General features: G+C 40.0%; 1 protein-coding gene across 1 annotated transcript in view; it reads right to left on the bottom strand.

The window, feature by feature from the left end:
- The window catches only part of LOC308119149 (E3 ubiquitin-protein ligase SH3RF3-like), an 89,414-nt gene that overhangs the window by 25,959 nt on the left and 43,151 nt on the right, over window positions 1-20,304 (bottom strand). Inside the window, exons 2-3 of the mRNA XM_080478994.1 lie at window positions 9,768-10,043; window positions 5,352-5,447 (exon numbers count right to left, since the gene is read on the bottom strand). Of these exons, the coding sequence (XP_080335120.1) occupies window positions 5,352-5,447; window positions 9,768-10,043 (372 nt within the window). The remainder of the gene's footprint in view (window positions 1-5,351; window positions 5,448-9,767; window positions 10,044-20,304) is intronic.

Genomic DNA, 20,304 nt, shown 5'->3' with positions numbered 1-20,304 from the left:
TTTTTGACAATTATGGAGATTTGGAGCAGTTTAAGCAGGCAGTGAAGTTGTTTTATTGTCACATATTTCATGTACCAGCCAATTATTCATCTCTGCAGTCATGAAAAGCAACCTGGTGTTCATTAATTTTTCTTTCACCATTGCTCACACTGCTTCGAAATGTTCCTGAACTATGTGCTGCACAATTCAACTCCCTTCTCCAGCCAGACAGAAACACTTCTTGGTTTCACGTTAAAGCTATATAAACACGAGAATGTCACTAATAAGATGTTCTGCTTTTTGCTCCTGGTGTGATGAGTTGAATGCTGAACTTAGAAGCAATATTATCTCTGCACACTTGTTAGTTGAGAAAAAATGAAATATTACACCCACAGTACATCAGTTAATCATCACTAATTAAAATACCATATGTGATATGTCTCACCTTGGTGACACACCACATTCTTTACTGTTGGCATTCCCTTGTCTTAGAAAACATATTTTAGACCATCAATGCATGCACACACAAGCTTATGAGCAAACACATTAAGAAACATCAGCTTCAGCCCTCCAACAAATTTACATCGCAATCATGTCTGCTTAGCACAAACCTCAAACCCCTGAACAATCCCTGGAGAGAAAGTCAGGCATCTATTTCCCCTCTCTCTCTCTGAGAGTGTGTATTAGCAAGAGAGAGGAAGTGCATGGACCCACCAGTCTGGGCTCATACTTGGTGATGTTGCATTTCCATATTAATAGATATGCTAATCAAAGCCAAATCATATGCTAATGAGCATGATGGATTGATGCTGCAGATATAACTGGGTTTACTCTCATGAGGCTGACTGGTGGACACAGACAGAAGGTCATCGAAGCAACGCACAGACACACTCAGTAAGTCAATTAAGCACATTGGATTGTGGTTAAGAGTTTGCAAACACAACTGGTCAGTGACAGATTTAAACACACAGTCACACCTGTGCTTGCAGCCGCTGGGTCGTGCTGCAGTAAAGGACGTGTGTGTGTGTGTGTGTGTGTGTGTGTGTGTGTGTGTGTGTGTGTGTGTGTGTGTGTGAGAGCGAGAGAGACAGAGAGAGGAGAGACAGTTCTTCATTCTCTGGTTTAGTCAGTGGTTTTGGTTGAATGAAGTCTCCAAGGTCATCTATTATGTGTTGAGCTAACTGTACTCCATGTCTTTCGGAGGGGGGCTTTATCTCTCCAGGTGAACACTGAGACTCAAACTGATGAGCTGATATCTGCACTGCGAAAAGGGTAAGCCAGCAAGATACATGCTTACACTTGCACACACACACTCTGATATGCGCATATAGCCAGTGGCAGGTGTGTGCCAACCCTCTTTTTACTGCGGGAATACATAAAGTAACCGGAAAGATGGCGACAAAAAAAAATGAGTGGTGCCTTTCAGAGGACCCAAACACATCCCAGATGAGTTAACAAGACACAACAAAATGAGCCTGACACTAAATAATTTCCCATTTACGTACAGGAAGTGCCTTCACATGTGACTGAAGCTACCTGAGACAACATGAACTCCGCAACCTCACATTGGTATGAAGCCACAATCACACTCCTGCAGCACACCTAAACGTACATAACAACTCCAAACCCACTCAGAACGCCTACCCAAAGGCAATTTTAATGCTGTATACCACAAAAACCATTCCAGGTTCCAAGTCCATGCACTCAAACGCAACATCAATCCTTGAGACCCTAACACAGTACAAGATAGCAGTTTCTTTTTCAACCCGAGACATGCTGATGCACAAGCTCTTACATTTTACATGACAATAAACTATAACATGCATTTACAAAAAAAAGAAAAGAAAAAAAAGAAAGTAGAATCAAGAAAAACAGATCTTTGGGAGTTATCTCAAAATGCATGGACCAGCATGTGGGAATAACTTCGACCTGCTGATGCTGTGTTTGTTTTCTCTTTCATTTCTTCTCATTTATTGAGCCACATCCGATGTCCAGCGGCCCCGACCTGAAAACAGCCGCCCTGCATTTGACTGGCAAAGCTGGAGCTTTAATGGGCAAGGTACGAAAACCTTTTACTTCAACCAGGTGCAACATATATCAGCTTGTTTAATCTGTCCACATGCCTGTTTGTGGATGAACAATTTACTATAATTTAACATGTTGGAATACATTACACTCTTTAATGCCACACAGGGAAGGGGGGTCCAATGATAATATTAACACCTCATATAAAGTACTACTTCTATTAAGAACATTGCTTATATTCTCTGGAGCCATGCAGTTGTGTGGAGTTTAGTACTCTTGCCTAACACCAACAATATTCCCAGTGTGATTCCAGGTATGGGGACTTCATTTTTCTTTCTTTTTTGCATGTTCTCTCTGTACATGTATCGGTGTTCTCTGTGTATCCGGGTTTCCTCCCACACTGCAAACACATGGATATTAGGTGAATTTGTCTCTCTAAATTGACTGTAGGTGTGGGTGGTTGTGTGTCTCTCTGCGTTTGCCCTCTCCAAGGTGTGTTTTGCCCTCAGCCTGTCTACGTTGTATAAAGTTTCAAAGATGAAGAATAACTGGATGGATATTCTGGTCTCCTCATAAAAAAATTTGACACCCTATTGGCCGCAGGTGTATGTGACCTTGTCTATCGCTCTGTGTTGGCACTGCAACAGACTGCCAACCTGCCGTGGGTCTACACCGTCTTTCACCTGATCTCAGCTGGGATCGGCTCCAGCTCCCTGCAACCTCAAGCTCTACGAAGCTGAAAAAACTAATGCAGAGATGTTTATTTACATGACATATAGGAACCTCTGTGGAGAATCTTACTGCGCTTAATGGGGAGTGAAAGAAGAGCACAACAATTTAAACATCAATACTGTGTTAAAGGATGAGATAAAAATAGATAGTGGAAACTCAAATAGCTCAAAGACGAACCAGTTTCATATAGATAAGTCTTTAGGTGTTGAATTCAAAAGAGCCACAATTTAGTGAGAGATAACACCATAATGTCAAAAGCAAGAGAACTTAAGGTCTGAGTGACCTGTTAATAGACAGAATGGTTATCGAACCATGTGCACTGCTTAGACCTCTCGTAAACAATCATTCCGACAGTTGCTGACATTTCCTTCTCCCACCACAACATTCATCATCCATCTTCTTCACTGGACTATGGTTGGAACAGGTCGCTGGTCGATCACAGGACAAACAAAAAGAGACAGTCAGGCACAGACACACACTTTCATTCACACCAATTAACCTCAAGCACATGTCGAGGATTGTGGGAGTACCTTAACAAAACCACGCAGACTCTCTGTAAACCATGCAAACTGTACTGAATCACACCCAGGTGAACTTGTGTTGGGGATATTGTCGTTGTGAGGTGAGAACACTCATCTCCAACCATGACTATTTCAGTTACAAGTACGACAGTATACCCTCTTCAAATATACATTGTGCCTCGTTATTTTTCCCTCAACTGCCCCAAAATTAAGACTTTGCAGCATCAACAGCAATGAGGCACACTCACATCCAGATCAGCCAAGGTTCCAGCTGAGCCCTTCTCATTAGCTTTTTATAGCACACGCACACGCACACATGTACGCACGCACACATGTACGCACGCACACACACACATGCTCCAGTACCCCCACTGTGTCACAGTGATGGAGGGGCCTAAATTATAGATGCATCTCTATCTAATGGGGAACCCCTGCGTGTCTGTGTGTGTTTGTCCCAACCTTGTTCCTTCTATGGGCCTAATCACAATCACCTTAGAGAGTCATTTGGGCAACCAGCTAATTTCAGAGATTTGACTGTGTAGCCAAGAGTCCAAAAAGCCTGAGTAGACCATGAATTCAGACAGAGAGAGTGGGGAAAATAAAGAGCTATGAAAAAAAAGAAAGAATTAAAAATAACAAAAACTATGATTTTTTTTTACACACACTTATAGTGATGTGCACTTGACCAAATGCATTTTTATGGAATACATGAGCGTTTGTTATTGAACACACACCCTATTGATGATACATGAATAAGAAAGGCAATATAAAGCAGACTGGAGGACGAGTCACTCCATTAGTCTCTGACTCTCATCTCTATCATAATAAATTCATATCAACTACAATATATATAAATGGAAAAAGGCACCGAATACACAGGGTCTGACCTTATGGTTGTTTTATTGTCTTGACAATCCCCGCAAAAAAAAAAAGAAATACTTCCCGGTTTGAGTGAATTTCCTGTCAGTTGTGAAGGTTTCATCATTTGTTTTCCACAGGGCCACAAGAGAATCGGTGCACTCGCAAATATGTGGAGATAGGAAGAGAAATGAGGGAGTCAAATATTTCATCCATTACTTGTTTTTGTTTTTTACTATGGCTTAAAAAGCTTAAGAGTGATCCAGAATAAACTGTCCATGATGCCTTTTCAGTTGCAGTGGGATTAAAGTAAACTGTATTTCCCTCCTGACAGGCATGGCACTGTGAAAGACGGTAAAGTGTTTTGTTTTTTTTGCTTGCATTTTACTGCAAGGGAATCCCTTAAAAAGAACTCCACTTCAGTCAAAACCGCATTTTAATTGTTATTAGCATTTCTGGGGATAATTATACATTCCTGGTTGCATGTTAAGTAAGTGGTGAAGCATAGGTGGAACTAAAGGAACCTTTTCTATTGTCTTGCATTTATAAGCGACTCCATTGTCTAACACTAAACAAGTCTTCACTCTTTCATGCCGCTATTGGACACTTGCCAACCTTGAATCATCCTTATTATTGGAGGCTTTACAACTCGTCATTAATCTGAGGAGAACAGGAAGCTGTAACAATTTCCTCTGCACATCCAGACCTGAAAGTGAGGCTCAGTGTACTCCTCCACCCAGCACTTGTTTTACTGAAGCTATTAAAACCAAAAATAAAATAAAACAATACATCACTTGTTGCCACTGCTGGTAAAGTTAGACAAGCGCGGAAGTTGTAGATTATGGCAGGAGACGTACGTTAGAGAATCACAATCCAATTTAGTTTGAATAGATTTGAGAATAACAAACATTAATTCTATGGTGAGTGAAAACAATTAAACTAAATGATATATGAATTATATGACCAAACCACTGTAGCATATTGTGTTCATACAGCAAAATGTTGACTTAGTTTTTATCATGATACCCAGAGTATACATTCTCCAACAGAAACACTATGTTTCCTGTCTCTTCTCCCAAAAGTAGCAGCACCATAAATGAAGATAAATATAAGACAGGGGATTTCTGCATTGCTGTGTGTGTGTGTGTGTGTGTGTGTGTGTGTGTGTGTGTGTGTGTGTGTGTGTGTGTGTGTGTGTGTGTGTGTGTGTGTGTGTGTGTGTGTGTGTCAGTTTACCTCCACATAAAGAATGGGGAAGATGCCAATCTTGTCTCCCAGCATGCCTTCTGCCCAGTTCTCATCTACTCGCCTGATTACTGTCAGCACCTCATCCTGTAGAGAGAGAAAATGAATGAGTCTACAAATATACACTTCACTCCAGGCTCACCGCGTTTGCACAAACAAGAGAAAAGTACTTACTTTTGAACAGCCGCGTGTCTTACTGAGACTGCGGTTTACAAATAAACTAGATAAATCAGACGAATGAAAGAGGCTTTGTCAATGTGTCAAGTGTTTATGTTTTGATTGCAACTAAGAAATGATGTTAACAATACAATAGTACACGGATGCTCTTGGATACTGATGAAAATATAACTTTCCAATGCATTCATCCATTTATCCTTTTATCGCTTAAGTTCATGAAGAGATGAAAATCATATCAGTATCTTATGTTACAGCTTTTTGTTTCAAAAATCCACTAGACTTTCCACACTCATGTAATATTTCTGTACATTACTGTAAATACATAGCATTTCCCAAAATGTAGAGTTTATGGAAGTTGTGTGGAGATGTCTGGTTTGAACCATTAAAACAGGTGACATGTTGTAGGATCTATCTTACACTTGGTACAAAGTATCATGGCCCACATGTCTTGGCTAGTTTCACACCAATGCAGTTGAGATTTTGCCGCCCAGCACTGATCAGCCAAACCTCACAGACGTGCACCCGGCAAAGGCAAGTCAACCAGATAATATTATATGTGTGCTTATATGTGTGTCTTCTAATAATTTCATTGAATTTATCATCAAAATTCCCTATTTCTTCTTCAACTGACAAGGAGACAGCCAGAGAGGATTTGTCACCCCTCAGATTGACCAATTCCATTCAATATGTGGAAAATTTGGATTGAGCGTGTCGACATTGCTTCCTCACTTGTTGTCAACATTGTAACATTTGTAGATACTTCATAAAATATCCCCACTTTCCTGCGTCACACGTTTCACATACATCAATATGGCACAAGATTAGATGCATAGGTGGCCCATGTGTGTCTTTATACAGCGGAGAGCAATTCTGCTACTGAACAGCTGAAGATCAATTTAAAAATGAATGCGCGCGGCTCTTTTTGTGTTGTTAGGCAAATCTCTCCGCAGAACAGCAATGTACCAAAGTGCACACACACTGGTTTCTTAAAGGGAATGATAATCTACAACAACAACAACATGGCCACAAATAATTAAGAGCTTGAGTATAAACCCTTTGAAACTGTGCCTCACAGTTTTAGCCTGAAGATGATCTCCTGCTAAAAAGGTAAACTTGGACACACTCGAACACACTTGCAACATGACTCATAGGCCATTCTTATTGAAATATGAAACACACCGAATACATCATTCACAGATGCCACTTCCTCTGTGGGAATAGATTAGCATGCCTACATGCTTGTCTAATGACTACATTGTTCCGATGACACAACATTGCATCTGATAAACACCAGAAAATTTCATCCCATTGTTCACCTCGCACCCCGACAGATTTTATCGTGAAAATATTTTCCCCTCAGCTGCAGCTCTCCTCACATGAAGGTCTTGGCGAGACCATTATGGGATAGTAGTAATAATGCCAGTAAATGACTGTGTATTAGTCATACTGAGTAATTACCTCTCACACTGAGAAAACAATATCACACACACTGGTTCTGCATGACAACACACATATAGCACACCACAGGGGTTTGTCTTTCTGCTCGAGAGTTTGGCTTTGTGTAATCATCAATCATTAACCTGTTGATTAGTCTTTTGCTAAAATGCCCTCCAAAAATGTGACTCATTAACGTCTCCTCATTATCTGTTTAGCCTGGTGCAAAGGGCAGTGGGTTTGAAACAGGGGATCTGTGTTTTACATCAGTCTTCAGACACCTACACTGGAGAGAACAGTGCACTGTAATTTAATAATCTTCTTTTCTCTCTCTCTCGTTCTGTGCAGACACACTTAGAGAGCTGAGACACAGCAGAGGTGTCGAGTGTTCAGTCCTACCACAAATGAGCTGGTGTAACAGCAGGAACAAAATGATAAGCTTTGAGGAAATACCAAGAATACAAATGACTGTTTACACAACTCAGAACCAGACAGACACTTCTGAAAGACTGAGCGACTTCCCTCGACGTAACCTTATCTACACAAATTCATTCAGAATTTAGGTGATAATTCTGACAAATAGAGCTCATCAATCCATCACATTACCCACCTCAATTATGACAAGGTTCTTCAAGATCAACCGCGTTAAGACAGGAAGCATTTTTATACTTATTTTTTGGATTAACTCAGAAAACCAAAAAAAAGGAAGAAACCTCGTCAGTTTTAAAACAGTCAGTCGTAATGATTAATCTCAAAGTCCAAATACGAGAGAGACTATTAGTGGGAAGCAGCATGATGCTGTTCCATTTAGCATCCTGCAGATATAACAGTTGTTTTTTTGTTTTTTTTTGGCGCTTTTCAGTTCACACTTTGTTTCTCTTATAAAAACACATTTCACTCTGTTAATGACGGTGATGCATCACAAACACAGAGCTAATGCACACCAGTTTCAAACATTTGGACACAAAAGCCTCACTCCCAACTTAATAACAAAGGCATGGTGGCCTCCAGACAGCAGTCGCTGACCTTCACTGTAGAACATATTTTCAGTATTACCTTCACATCTCACCAGGGAAACCCCATGCGGTGTGGAAAAGTTTTACACAGAGGATTTCAAATTGAGTTTTGTCCCAGTTCTCACCTTGCCAAAAAGAAATATGAGCTCACATAAAAAAAGAGAGATATTAAAGCGACACAACACAGTAAATAAACTATTTTTATTCTTATCGAGATATAAATGGAATGCAGCCATAAAAACAGAAGAACTTTGAATATTAGAACAGCGCTCACGAGGTGCCAGATATTCTAGAAATATCTGTATCAGTCTTGAAATCTACTTCAGCCTAATCCTCACTGATCCCGGTGAGGACTGGAATGATTTGTGGGCAGAAGCTGGGTGTTACGTCTGCACTCGAAATATCTCATATCAAACATGTCGAGTTACACTGATAAAAAATTCAGTTTGAAAACCGTGGCAAGACGACTGAACACAAAAAAAACCATTACACAGTGTATAAAAAACTCTGCAAAAACATCAAAGCAGGTGTACATGTGGACATCATTCAAGTACTCAAAGTATCAGAAATTCTCCTGAAGACTTACTCACTGTTAGAAAGACACATTACCAAGGAAAGCTTACGGACATTGTTGCATAGTTTTAGTAAACTTCTTAATACATACTTTAATATATTTAAGACACAGTAACACTGCAGGCAGTTGTGGAATATAGTTTAGGGAAAAAACTTGTAACCAGAAGTTTGTTGGTTTCTTCATGAAGGGCAACAAAACCCTGAGATAAATCAATCATCTCGGCCGCATGATTCGCGGCGATGACCTTGGATGGGAGCAGATAACACACATCGGGTCTGGTCTACTAATAAATATAAGTACGTGTATAAAAACATAACATCACATGCACAGTTATGTGGAAGCTGATCTACTATCGGGGTGCAATAAAGCTATTCTATTCTATTCTATTCTATTCTATTCTATTCTATTCTATTCTATTCTATTCTATTCTATTCTATTCTATTCTATTCTGATAATGTAAACCAGGAGCTCTCAAAGCCCAACTGACTGAACTGAAGCCACTTTGCGACCACCAATGAATATGAATGGCTGTTCAGATCCAAGAGCAACAAAAAGTTGAATCTTTTTCTGGTTTTAGAGACTTTTTCTTTGCAAACTGGTATGTATAGTCTGAAACTGCTGTTAGACTTTGCGATACAGCTTACTATATTTTTCATTTCCCTGCGGCACACTTTCACTAACAAATTCAGTCCTTACAATCTGTGTTTTAACAAAATGATTGATAGTTTAAAACTTTTCTTTTTTTTTAACATTTTTTTTTTTTTTTATCATTTTTTCTTGAGCAATTAAAAAGAGAGGATACTGCTGGAGAAATCCCTGATCCCTGGATTTCTCCTCATGCCACACTGTAATTCAAGATTATCTGGTCCTGACCCAAGAAACACTGATTTTAACTATTAAACAGAAGCAACAGCACACATATTTTATCGAAAAGCCATTTAGCTCCATCAGGCTGAGCTTGTACTTTATACCCTGTTCAGAAATGTACTGGTTTACATCCATGAAACAGAGGAGTCAGCACTAATAAATTATTACTGTCCTACAAAGAAACAACATCGTTTAAATATCCAGATAAATGTTTTCTAGTACTCCAGTATTCAGAGTAGATCAATCCCTTGAGTCTCTCTAATAAATCAAGCACAGAGTTCCTCCATATTTTAGGGTTCCATTCTATGTGTGTGTGTGTGTGTGTGTGTGTGTATATACCTTGCTGAAGGCCAGACAGTCTTTATCTTGGTCTTTGTCTTTGACCTCAAAGTCGTACAACGCTTTGCCCTGTGGTGGCGTTTGGCTCAGGGGACGCAGCAGTTGGATGTAACTCGCAGGCAGGAAGCCATGGCAGCCATTGAGTTCGCCATGGTACCAGTTGTCATCCACCTTGCGTCGCAGGATGATGATGTCGCCCTTAGAAAACTGGAGGTCACCTGGTTCCTTGCCTTCATAGGAGTAGAGGGCTTTACCACACGGTAGCGCCGGGATATTCTGTAAACCACAAACATATAGAAACATTTAATAACAGCATTTATAACAGGCATTCATAATCCACAATTAGATGTGAACATGTCCGGTGGTGTTCACATTTCCGTGAAGCGCTTCAAAAAGGATTTTCTGTTTGTTTGTTCACATAAAATAGTGAATGTTTCTTTCGTTGAGTCTCTAAAAGCGCCTGAATGAATAAAACGCTCAAATATACACACTAAAAACATCCCATGCATAGTCATGTGTCACAACACATGCCAAAACAGCAATGAACTTGTGGATTAGTGCTTTCAAATGCACTGCTGCTTTGAACACGTTTGTATTTTGCTCCTTTTTCACTTGTAAAAATAATTTTGAGTCTGAAATGGGGGCAGTTCAGTCCCACGGTCGCATCTATTGAGGACTCGCTGATAGGTGTACTCCTTCCCTTAAAACCCTGCCAAAAGTAAAATGAATTGCTTTATGGGAGCTCTGCAAGGGATTGAAAGCATTTCTATCAAGCAATAGTTCCAGAAAAATGCAAGATCAACCCCACAAAAGACTAAAGATTACATTCAAATGCTATTTCATTGCATTCCTTCTGTTAACAACACTAAGAAGTCTGCCTTTCTGCCCTGTTTGGAAATAATCTTCCTCAAGTCTGCTGTGTGACAAAAAAAACGAAACAAACATTGAATTGTTTAGTAAAAGCTGCAATGCCTCATAGCTGGAGCGTCTTTGGTTGAAGTCTGGGAGGAGTTTGGGACTTTGTGTGGAGTTTGCATGTTTCCTATTGTGGAGATTCACTGGGTAGTCCAGTTTTCTTTCAGAGCGCATACACGTGCATTTGAGATTCACTGTTGACTTCAAATCTGGCTGGAATTGGGGCCAGTGTCATCTGACTAGATTTGGATAAAGTTGTAAAAATATAATGGATTAATGGATGGATGCTACATATTTGGTAAGATACCAATGAGGCAGTGATGACTACACTTACAAGAAAAAAGACAGGTGCCAAACAAGCTTTAAATGAACTCAAAACAGAAGCAAATCAAATATGTTGCAAACCGTTTGGCCCCAGAGACAAATTCCTACAACTTGGACAATTGGATATGTGCCCCAAGGTTTGTTTCATTCCCCCGAGCAGTATGTGAGATATGACTGGTTATTAAAATGTTTGCCAGGTAATTGCTGCTCATACCTTGGGCCAAACATAGTCATTTTGGAAATGCCAGAACGGCATGAAGCATGACTCCCTGGAGTTTCATCAAAATCAGGTGGCGTCTCACTTATCACGAGTTGTGGACAGGTACGCACTGTCTCATTCATCCAACTCAAAATAGATACGTGGTGCCAGGTTCGTGTTTAAGATCACCCAGACGTTGCAATGAACTCGGTTAATAAGGAAATGGGAGAATCACTTCAGCATTAGCACACAGTCTGATGACCGCTTCCACAACCTGATTTAACAGTGATTGTCCAATCATGTAATTAGACACAGCAGGCCTGTCAAGCCTCGTTTTGTAGCTCCACATGTTAAAACAGTGCTGAAAAGAACAGATTTAACCTGTTGTTGTCCAGCTAATGTGAACATTTTTCATCCACTCTTGCTATTTACGAGAACAGAGATGTGTATCTGAGATTTTTTTTCACGCAGTAAAGAGGTCACACAGAGTCCACACCTTTGTACTGTGAAGTATTTCTTCTATATGTAGCGCGGTTCTGTATACTTGTTTTATTAAAATGGCTTTGAATTGAAGCTGTGGACTGCCTCAAGCAAAAACTTGACAAACAGTAACTAGGAGTCCTGGAAAGATGGATAGGACATAGTAAAACACACCAGATAGAGCTGTTCAGATCAAATGTGGACGTCAGACCCAGAAAAGATTTTTTTTCTAATAAAAAAGCCCAAATTGAAAACGTTACTGGGTTGTTTTTTCTTTTTGCCTGGAAAGTGAGATAAAAAGAGACATTTCTATAGAACCACAGACACATATATGTATATTGTCATATTTACATTCGCCACCACACACACACACCAAAACAAACACCGCAGAGCTCAGCACACACTTAATACCCCGAACGTGTTCTTCATGGCGACTGCCACAGAAAAGGGAGTTTATCTTAAAGAAGATCCAGGTAAACAAACAGCAATGTGTAACAGAAGACAGGATGCTTGAAAGAAAAACAACTTATTTTCTTTACACAAAGGCAAAAAAAAAAGAAAAAAAGACGAAGACACACTTACGGATGCACGCAGCCTCTCTTTACACACTCACATACAGACCGATTCCCCCCAGACGCAACAAAGAGGAGAACCGCCAGAGGCTTCACTGCTCGACTGTACTGCGATCAGCGGTGACGCAAGGAGACGAAATACACACATACACAACAACAAAAATACAGCACTGATGCTACTTTTGCTGTTTCCTGTTTCCTTTATCAAGTACTTCCTAAAGCAAAATATTAATGAAAACTTCCTGCGCATGGATGGAATGATGTGAATGAAGTCTGCAGACATCTGGATACCACACTGAAGAACATGCTATACAAACACTATAGGAAGAGCGGGGCCAAATGTAATGAGTCTGCGTTTAAAAGCGGTCGGATTTACGATACATTCAGCCGTTATGAAACTGTGCAGTGAATCTGTGGCTACTTTTCCCTGAGAGCAAGACTGAGTTGATCCTTTATTGCAAGGTTTTCTGGTTTTGTAACTTTCACATGGCTTCAGTCACTGATCACCCACAACATTATGACCAGTTAAATGAAGTGAATAACTCTGATGCCGAAGCATCATTTCAGCGCGGACTGTAATTCCCCATGGCTTCATGCTGCATTGTTTTAACAGCAATGCAGCCCACTTGTGCACACCGAGGTGCTGAACGGCCCCAAATGGTTACTCCTGAAGCGTGCACGATCCAAGGCGAGTTTGTCAAGTGGGAAAGGAGACTGATAATTGACAGGTGACTTCTGAACATTCATTATTCGGAGAGAACACCGGTGCAGGTTGAGGAGAGGGAGACAAAACGAGTGTGTAAATATGGAGGAAGCAAGACTAATAGAAAATGAAAAATAAAAAACAAGTAAAAAAAAAAAGGAGTAACTCAAGCCTCAATTGAAGTTAAGAGTTACTCGTACACTTGTGGGTATTATGTTGTTATTTTGAAAATATGACACAACAGGAATCTGTGTGTGTGTGTTGCACCCTGGTGGTGCTCATTGTTCAGGCTTCTGAAGATGCAAGACAGAAGTTTCATTTCGAAATGATGGTTCACAGAGGGAACCACATTTAATTGCAGCTTTTGAAATATGGGTTCTATATGATATGAATTACCTTCTGTGGATTGACTATTGATAGCAGTAATTAAATAGGAGTGACTGTGACAGCTCTGTACTGATTGTTTTGTTTAAAGAGCATTATTCACCAGCAACTGTTCTTAAGTTATTGCTGCATAAGTTAAGATAGAAGTGGGTTGTGGTGGGAGCACATCTGGGTGGGTTAGGGTTGTTTTAAAAAGTGAACCATGTACATCAGAAGGCCTTAATGTTACGACTGATCGATGTAAATACCTGTAATCCCTCATCAACCCTTTAACACTTTAACTTAAGTTTAATTTTTGGGCTTTCTGCTTGAAAATTCTATGGAAAATATTGAAATGGAATATCTATACAACCAGATAAGAGGCAGAGTGAGAGTGTCCAACTAGTAGTGAATGAAGGAATGAATGGGACTTTATTTTGAACATACAAATATAAAGAAAAAAGAAAGAAAAGAAAAGAGAAACATTTAAATTTAAATTGGTAAAACAAAAAAAACAATGAAACAACACATCCCCCTTGATCCACATTTGTATGACAAAAAGGAGTACGGAGAAGTAAAAACGACTTATTAGTTATAGTAGGTGGGTTCAAGACATAACACTGCATGGATTTTCAGTTAATCCTGATGCTACTGGTGAAAAGTTTCAGCTGATCAGTTTTTCAAGTTTCTCTTCCTATTTCTTGTATTTCTTCAGCTGTGCTCGTCCTCTCACTATTTCTTCATTCTATACCCTTTAACATTTCTCACACTATAATCCCCCCCCCCCCCACACACACACACACACACTCTCTTTTTTACCCCTTCACCTTTATAAACTCATTATTTCTCTTAGCCAGGCCATGCTGGAGGCTGCTGAAGGGCCTCATCAGGGAGCTTCTGTGTTTGCTGCTCGACGTTGGGAGGAAGGAGGAGGCTGTGTTCTCTCTCTCTGCTGAGGAGATCATCTAAAACTAGAGGCTGCTGTGTTTCTCCTCACTAAGCAGGGGTCAGATGGAACAAAATCCCAGCAAAGTCCAAACAATGGGCCAGTTCTATGTTGGGCTATTGGAGCTACTGTGGATAAGCATCACAGCATGTACCTCAGTTCTTGCAAAACATCATCAATCACAGCCCGCAATCTGTTTCAGTTCAATCCTGCTTGTAACCCAGCAAAGATCAAATGGCTGGATAAGCTGTTGCTGACTTGTGTGGCCTTGGCTAAGTTTCCCAGGATGCCTTTCACACCCGGCAGCAGCAAAGGAGGAGACAGAAAGGTTCAAGGAGCCCCGATGGTGAAGATCACAAAGCTTATGGGTGTTCAGGTTTTTTTTTCAAGCTCTACAATAGCTGATATTATTCGAACTGAAAAAATATCAAACCCCTCTGCAACCTTGAATGTGTCAAAGTGTAGAAGAAGAACCCTAACCTTATGGATGGGTGAATTACTTGCAATTCAATTGGATAAAACACATTCATAATACAGACATTTTCTCAGTTAGATTAAGCCTTGAATACTGGGTATAATAAGGTACATCAATACAAAATAATAGAATTATGATTCCAGATTTTGCATTGGTACGTATGGTCCTAAGTATATTCATTCATCACAGATTTAGCACTGGCTAATCACATAAGTAAATAAAATCAAAAACGTATTAAAGTACATTTATATGACTTCAGACTTCAACTTTCTGTCTTTGCTGTTTTACCCTTTACTATTTTCTGGTTTTGTTCCTTTGGCTCTACATGCCACATGTGAGACTTTTTTCGCTCTTCTTTTTTTAGTGATTCTTCAGCTTCGTAAAAAACACTTTAACACATGCACTTTACGGTATAAATGTTCAGACAAGTTTACAAGCTGGCACTCCGAATGAAAGGGACCCTGAGTCCCTGTAAAAACCCTCTCTAATAATTTGCCAGGAACTGGTCACATTTCTGTAACTCCTGTTTTAAACCTCAATTGTGAACATAAAACACTGAAACCGATACGTCACCCGGAGACTCATAATCTTTCTATATCTCACACACACACACACACACACACACACACACACACACACACACACACACACACACACACACACACACACACACACACACACACACACACACACACACACACACACATATTTATTTGAATGCTCATTGTATAAAGGTTTTTACTCACAGCTCAGTAATAAATGGAACATTTATTTTAAACAAGAATGAAACTATAAAGATTAAACACTTCTGATAATACCACTCCAGCGTCAATTTTGGAGAGCAAATTTTAAGGTCTTGCTCTTACATACATGTCTTGTAGCAGAGCCGAGATCAGAAGCTCTGAATGCCAGTCCATTGTTGAAAATTGCACTTCATAGCCATGTATCATGGGAGGAAACAAGAAGTACCTGCAGAAAACTCACTCACACACAGGGAGAACATGCAAACTCAACAGATAAAGGTTCCCAGGCTCAACCCAGACTTATACCAGAAACATTCTCATTATTATCCTGTGACTACAGATATTGTCAATTCTATTAGCATGGCAATCATGGAAAACTGCTTTATCTACAAGATTACCGAAACACAAGTATGGTTTACTTATCTACGTCTGTGTGTGTGGGAGATTAATTGTAACTTCAGGGTACAAGTCAAAGAAGGTACATTCTATCATGAATTTACAACAGAAGTGAAGAGACACATAAATTCATCACTAAAGCAAATTAAAAAAAATGTCTTGCTTCATTACTTTCAAACTCATCAATGTTTTGTTATCTTCTTAAGTGTAAGAAGAGCACAAGTCTGCAACAAAAAACCAGGAATTGTTGGATCTTTGGAGCTGTGTGGCAATAATTTTTGGTCTTGAAGCCAGGAGCCCAATATTATCGCACGCACGCACGCATGCACACACACCTCATGCCCTTTATGAAAATCCACAAACAGTAATTACTGCACCACAGGGGTAGTAAAGAGGGCGTTTTAAGTGCGTGTGCGTGTGCGTGTGTGTGTGTGTGTGTGTGTGTGTGTGTGTGTGTGTGTGTGTGTGTGTGTGTGTGTGTGTGTGTGTGTGTGTGTGTGTGTGTGTGTGTGTGTGTGTGTGCATGTCCGTCCCTTGGGGTCACAGAATGACTGTTGACTCTTTCCATTGATGACTGCTGAGACTCCCATCTGTCAAGTCTCCCACTGTGTGTCTTCTCTGAAGCCATTAGGTAAAGTGAGGCGGCTTGTCCAACATGGGACTGACTGCTCCATTCAACTAGGCCAACATGACACTGACACACGCGCGCGCACACACACACGCATGCACGAACACCTGGACGAACATGCATGGCTAATGGATGGAGGAGTAATGAACAGTTACTCTGTAAGTGACCAATCATGCCGAGCTTAGAAGATCAATACTTAACACCCACCTTCTGCTCTACATACCTCAGTCAACACACTCAAGTGTCTGCTTGAGTGTTGCACATCAACCTCTCGTACCCTCATAATGTCAATAATACCACTTTATGTATTCATTCATTAAAACATGCCCGATTATCAGGAAACCCAGAATATAAACATATACTAGCAGCTTTGATATCCAAACTGATGCTGAGCAAATTGGTGTACTGTAAGAGGCAAAAACTGTATTTTTTAAATATGCTAAAGGAAAAAAAAAACATAATTTGACTTTAAAGTGAATGAAAATATGTGAATTTATGGAAATTATGGGCTTTTATCGGCTTTAAAATATATTATATGATACAAAAAGTTAGCTGTAGCACCAGTTTTGTTTTTGTATTGCAAACATGAAGGTTCTGGTTAAATGGCACTTCAAACTGTGAACATAAACAAGCTCTCTCAAGACTTCTTCATCACTGTGAGACATAAGCAACTATTGTATGAGAGCAAATGTAGTAATACACTAATGTGACGTACATTCAACACAGCAGCAATCTCAGTCTCTTTAACGACAATAATTGTCAGTGTTACAGCAAATTACTAGAACGAGTTAAAGGTGCCACCCAGAATCTTTATGCAGCGACTAATTACCCCACAGGACCCACACTATAAAGACAACAGTTTTTTTTTAACCTAGTTTTGCGTGCCTCATAATATCTTGGAGACAGTAATCCAGGGCGATACAAAGTGTGATTGGACCGAATGAAAGGTTAATTACATCACAACAAGCATCTGCTGCTGTGAACCGTGTCTCACAGAAAAGATCTCAGAGGACTGAGAGTCAGGAATTGTTGTATCTGAATAAATCTGTTTAATGAACACGACAAGATGGAAGCCTCATGAGAAATGTGTGGTCTCCATGCTGAGATTTCTTTTTTTTTTTTTTTTCCTTTCTTGGCCTCTTCTGAGACACTTCAAAAAAACACACAGATATGTCATCCACGGGTCACATTCATAGAAATTCAAAGATTCTACAAGCCGTGGAAATCATGTTCTCGACCTCATTTACACAACAGCTTGCACACTCAGCTATAAGTATAAAAACAAAACACTGGTATACTTGTAAACACACTTATGTTGTAAGAATATTCATTTATTTGTAGGGAACAATAGGGAACACTGTTACTTTAAAAAAAAATGTTTTGAAGTGTGAAATAGAGGTGGATGTTGTTGTGGCCGAGGTTATATGGAAGGAAATTGAACTTTTATTGCTTGGTGGTCAATCTACTGCTGTGACCAATAAAAGATTGTTTTGAGTGGCGAGACACTACAGCAGCAGAGCGTTTGACTCAGACATGCAACCGTTTCCCTCATTTTTATATTTTCGTTTGGAGGGCATACACAATATTTAATCTGCCGCGAGTATACTTTGTCTGCGTCCTTGTATTCAGCCACTTCATTTACCTCAAGACAGCATTTAATGTACAGATGTTTTCTTAATTAAAAGAGAGAGAAAGTAGGACAGCTGAGGTGGCTTTGATATAAAACTGGCCCCATGAGGCACGGCTCTCTGCAGTGGGAAAGTACACTGAGCTGCCTCTGGAGAGGGCGGCAGTCATTCGAGCTCACTCCTCTTAACAAGCATCCGACTTCTATTACTGGAATCTGCCTCTGGTGGTGTTTTTCCTCAGAGGAAAACAGACGCAGATCTGATGAGAGATGAATACGGGGCAGTGAGCCAGATCAAAAGCTTGTTCCTCAGATTTTCAACTGTGCGGGTCAATCTCTAGATTCACAAACACTGTTTAAGACTATTTAAGCCCGTGAAGGTCTGTTAAACGTAAGTGGACTTTACATTTATTGCACATTTTACTGCTTTAACACGGTTTTACATGATCCGTCTCACCAGCCCATTCACACACTAATGTGTGCAGTCCAATGTCGTTGTATCTGTCAAAAGTCAGCACGTATAAAAACAGACACTTGTGTGGAAGCTGAACAGGTTAAAATGTAAACACATTATCTATGCAGTGCCTTTGCCTTCATGAAAATGAAATATTGGGTGTTTCTAGATTGCTAAAATAGTAGGAGGACTTTATGCAAATTAATATTGCAAAGCCACAACGTGATTTACTACCTCTGAAAACCTTTGCGTCGTTTATGAGTGTGTGCGTTTATAATGCGTTTGAAACAGGGTTACACTGGCTGACACTTGAGCTACTGTTCCCCTAACCCTTTGTTTATGGACTTTATTATAGGATATTTTCTGCATATCTCAATATTTGACCTTATAATAGATCATCTCCAAAGCCGAGTGGTTTTTTTTGTACCAAATACAGATTTTTTTTTTTCACACTAAACATCTGATGTGTTGGAAAAGTTCGTTCACCAACATACCCCTGTTAGTGTGCGATGTCACTTTGATGGTTTTATTCTTACTGAAGCCACAAAACACATGCAAATTGAAAGTGACATGTATTTGCATGAGCATCGGCTCATGCATGAGGCATCTTCGTAAACCAGGCCCTCATTGTTCAGTGTTTTTTCTGCCAAAGCACTTGTAGCACATTGACAATGTGAGATGGAGGGTTGAACTGTCATCACTGGGATTAGAGGATGACTCGCCCTACAAACTGAGCCACAGATGCCATTGTAATAAGACATTTTATGCCATAATAGAACAAGCGTGGCTATATTTACCTGCATTGCCGAGAGCAACGTTCTGTGTCACTATGCTCTGAAATCCTCATTGTACGGTCCTTATATATGTGTAAATAAAGGTTGTAATTGTGTTCTGGGCTTTGATAGCTGCCAACGTATGTAAAACGATATATAATTAAAAAAAAAAAAAAAAAGCAACAGCAATTCTGGCATGTAAGCATAGAAAAAGTCTGGTCTAAGTGTATTCCTCTCCTAGAAATACACATAAGTATCGAGTCAGTTCCTGCAATAATAGACAAACACATCACTGATAACTTATTTGGTTAGTTTACCGCAGTAAGTGCTTCAGATGCTGAGGCCGTTTTCAACATAAAAAGTGTTGACTCCAGCAGTCCCGAGCCTTACACGATGATAATAAGAGCAGCACTACTGTGTTTTAGTGCTGCTCTTTGTCATCATTATGTGTGGTCGAGGTCTAACAGCTGCAGAGCTCGATTCTTTCCCAGTAGGAGTCTTCTGGCTCAAATCTCACTACTCGCTAAAGTTTGTAAATTTCCTTCGAGAGGTTCTAGTTTTGTGAATCAGAGAGTGAAATGCAAACACTTACGCTGGAACAATTCTGCCATTTTAATGCCACACTGCAAAATGATCATTGTTGTTTACAGAAAGGAAGAACTACTCTGACATACATCACAGGAGAGTGTGGAGGCAGGCATGGTCTTTCAAACCCAATAGCATTATTATCTTTAACCGTGGTGCTTGTGCCTTGTTATTACACGCTCACTCTTCGGATCCCAGTGGGGAGTTTTTCTATGAGCAAACTTAACTACATGGACATGCAGAGTTGCAGCTGTGAACCTACAGCGGTCCAATATCACATCAAGCTGAATTCAGCTTTTCAATTTCTCGATACACTCACGCTCTCAGCCACCGAATCCTTTGTGAGTGTCACTG

The sequence above is a fragment of the Lipophrys pholis genome (genome assembly GCF_963383615.2).
Source record: "Lipophrys pholis genome assembly, chromosome: 13".
NCBI lineage: Eukaryota > Metazoa > Chordata > Actinopteri > Blenniiformes > Blenniidae > Lipophrys > Lipophrys pholis.
This window is presented reverse-complemented; position numbering and strand designations above follow the sequence as displayed.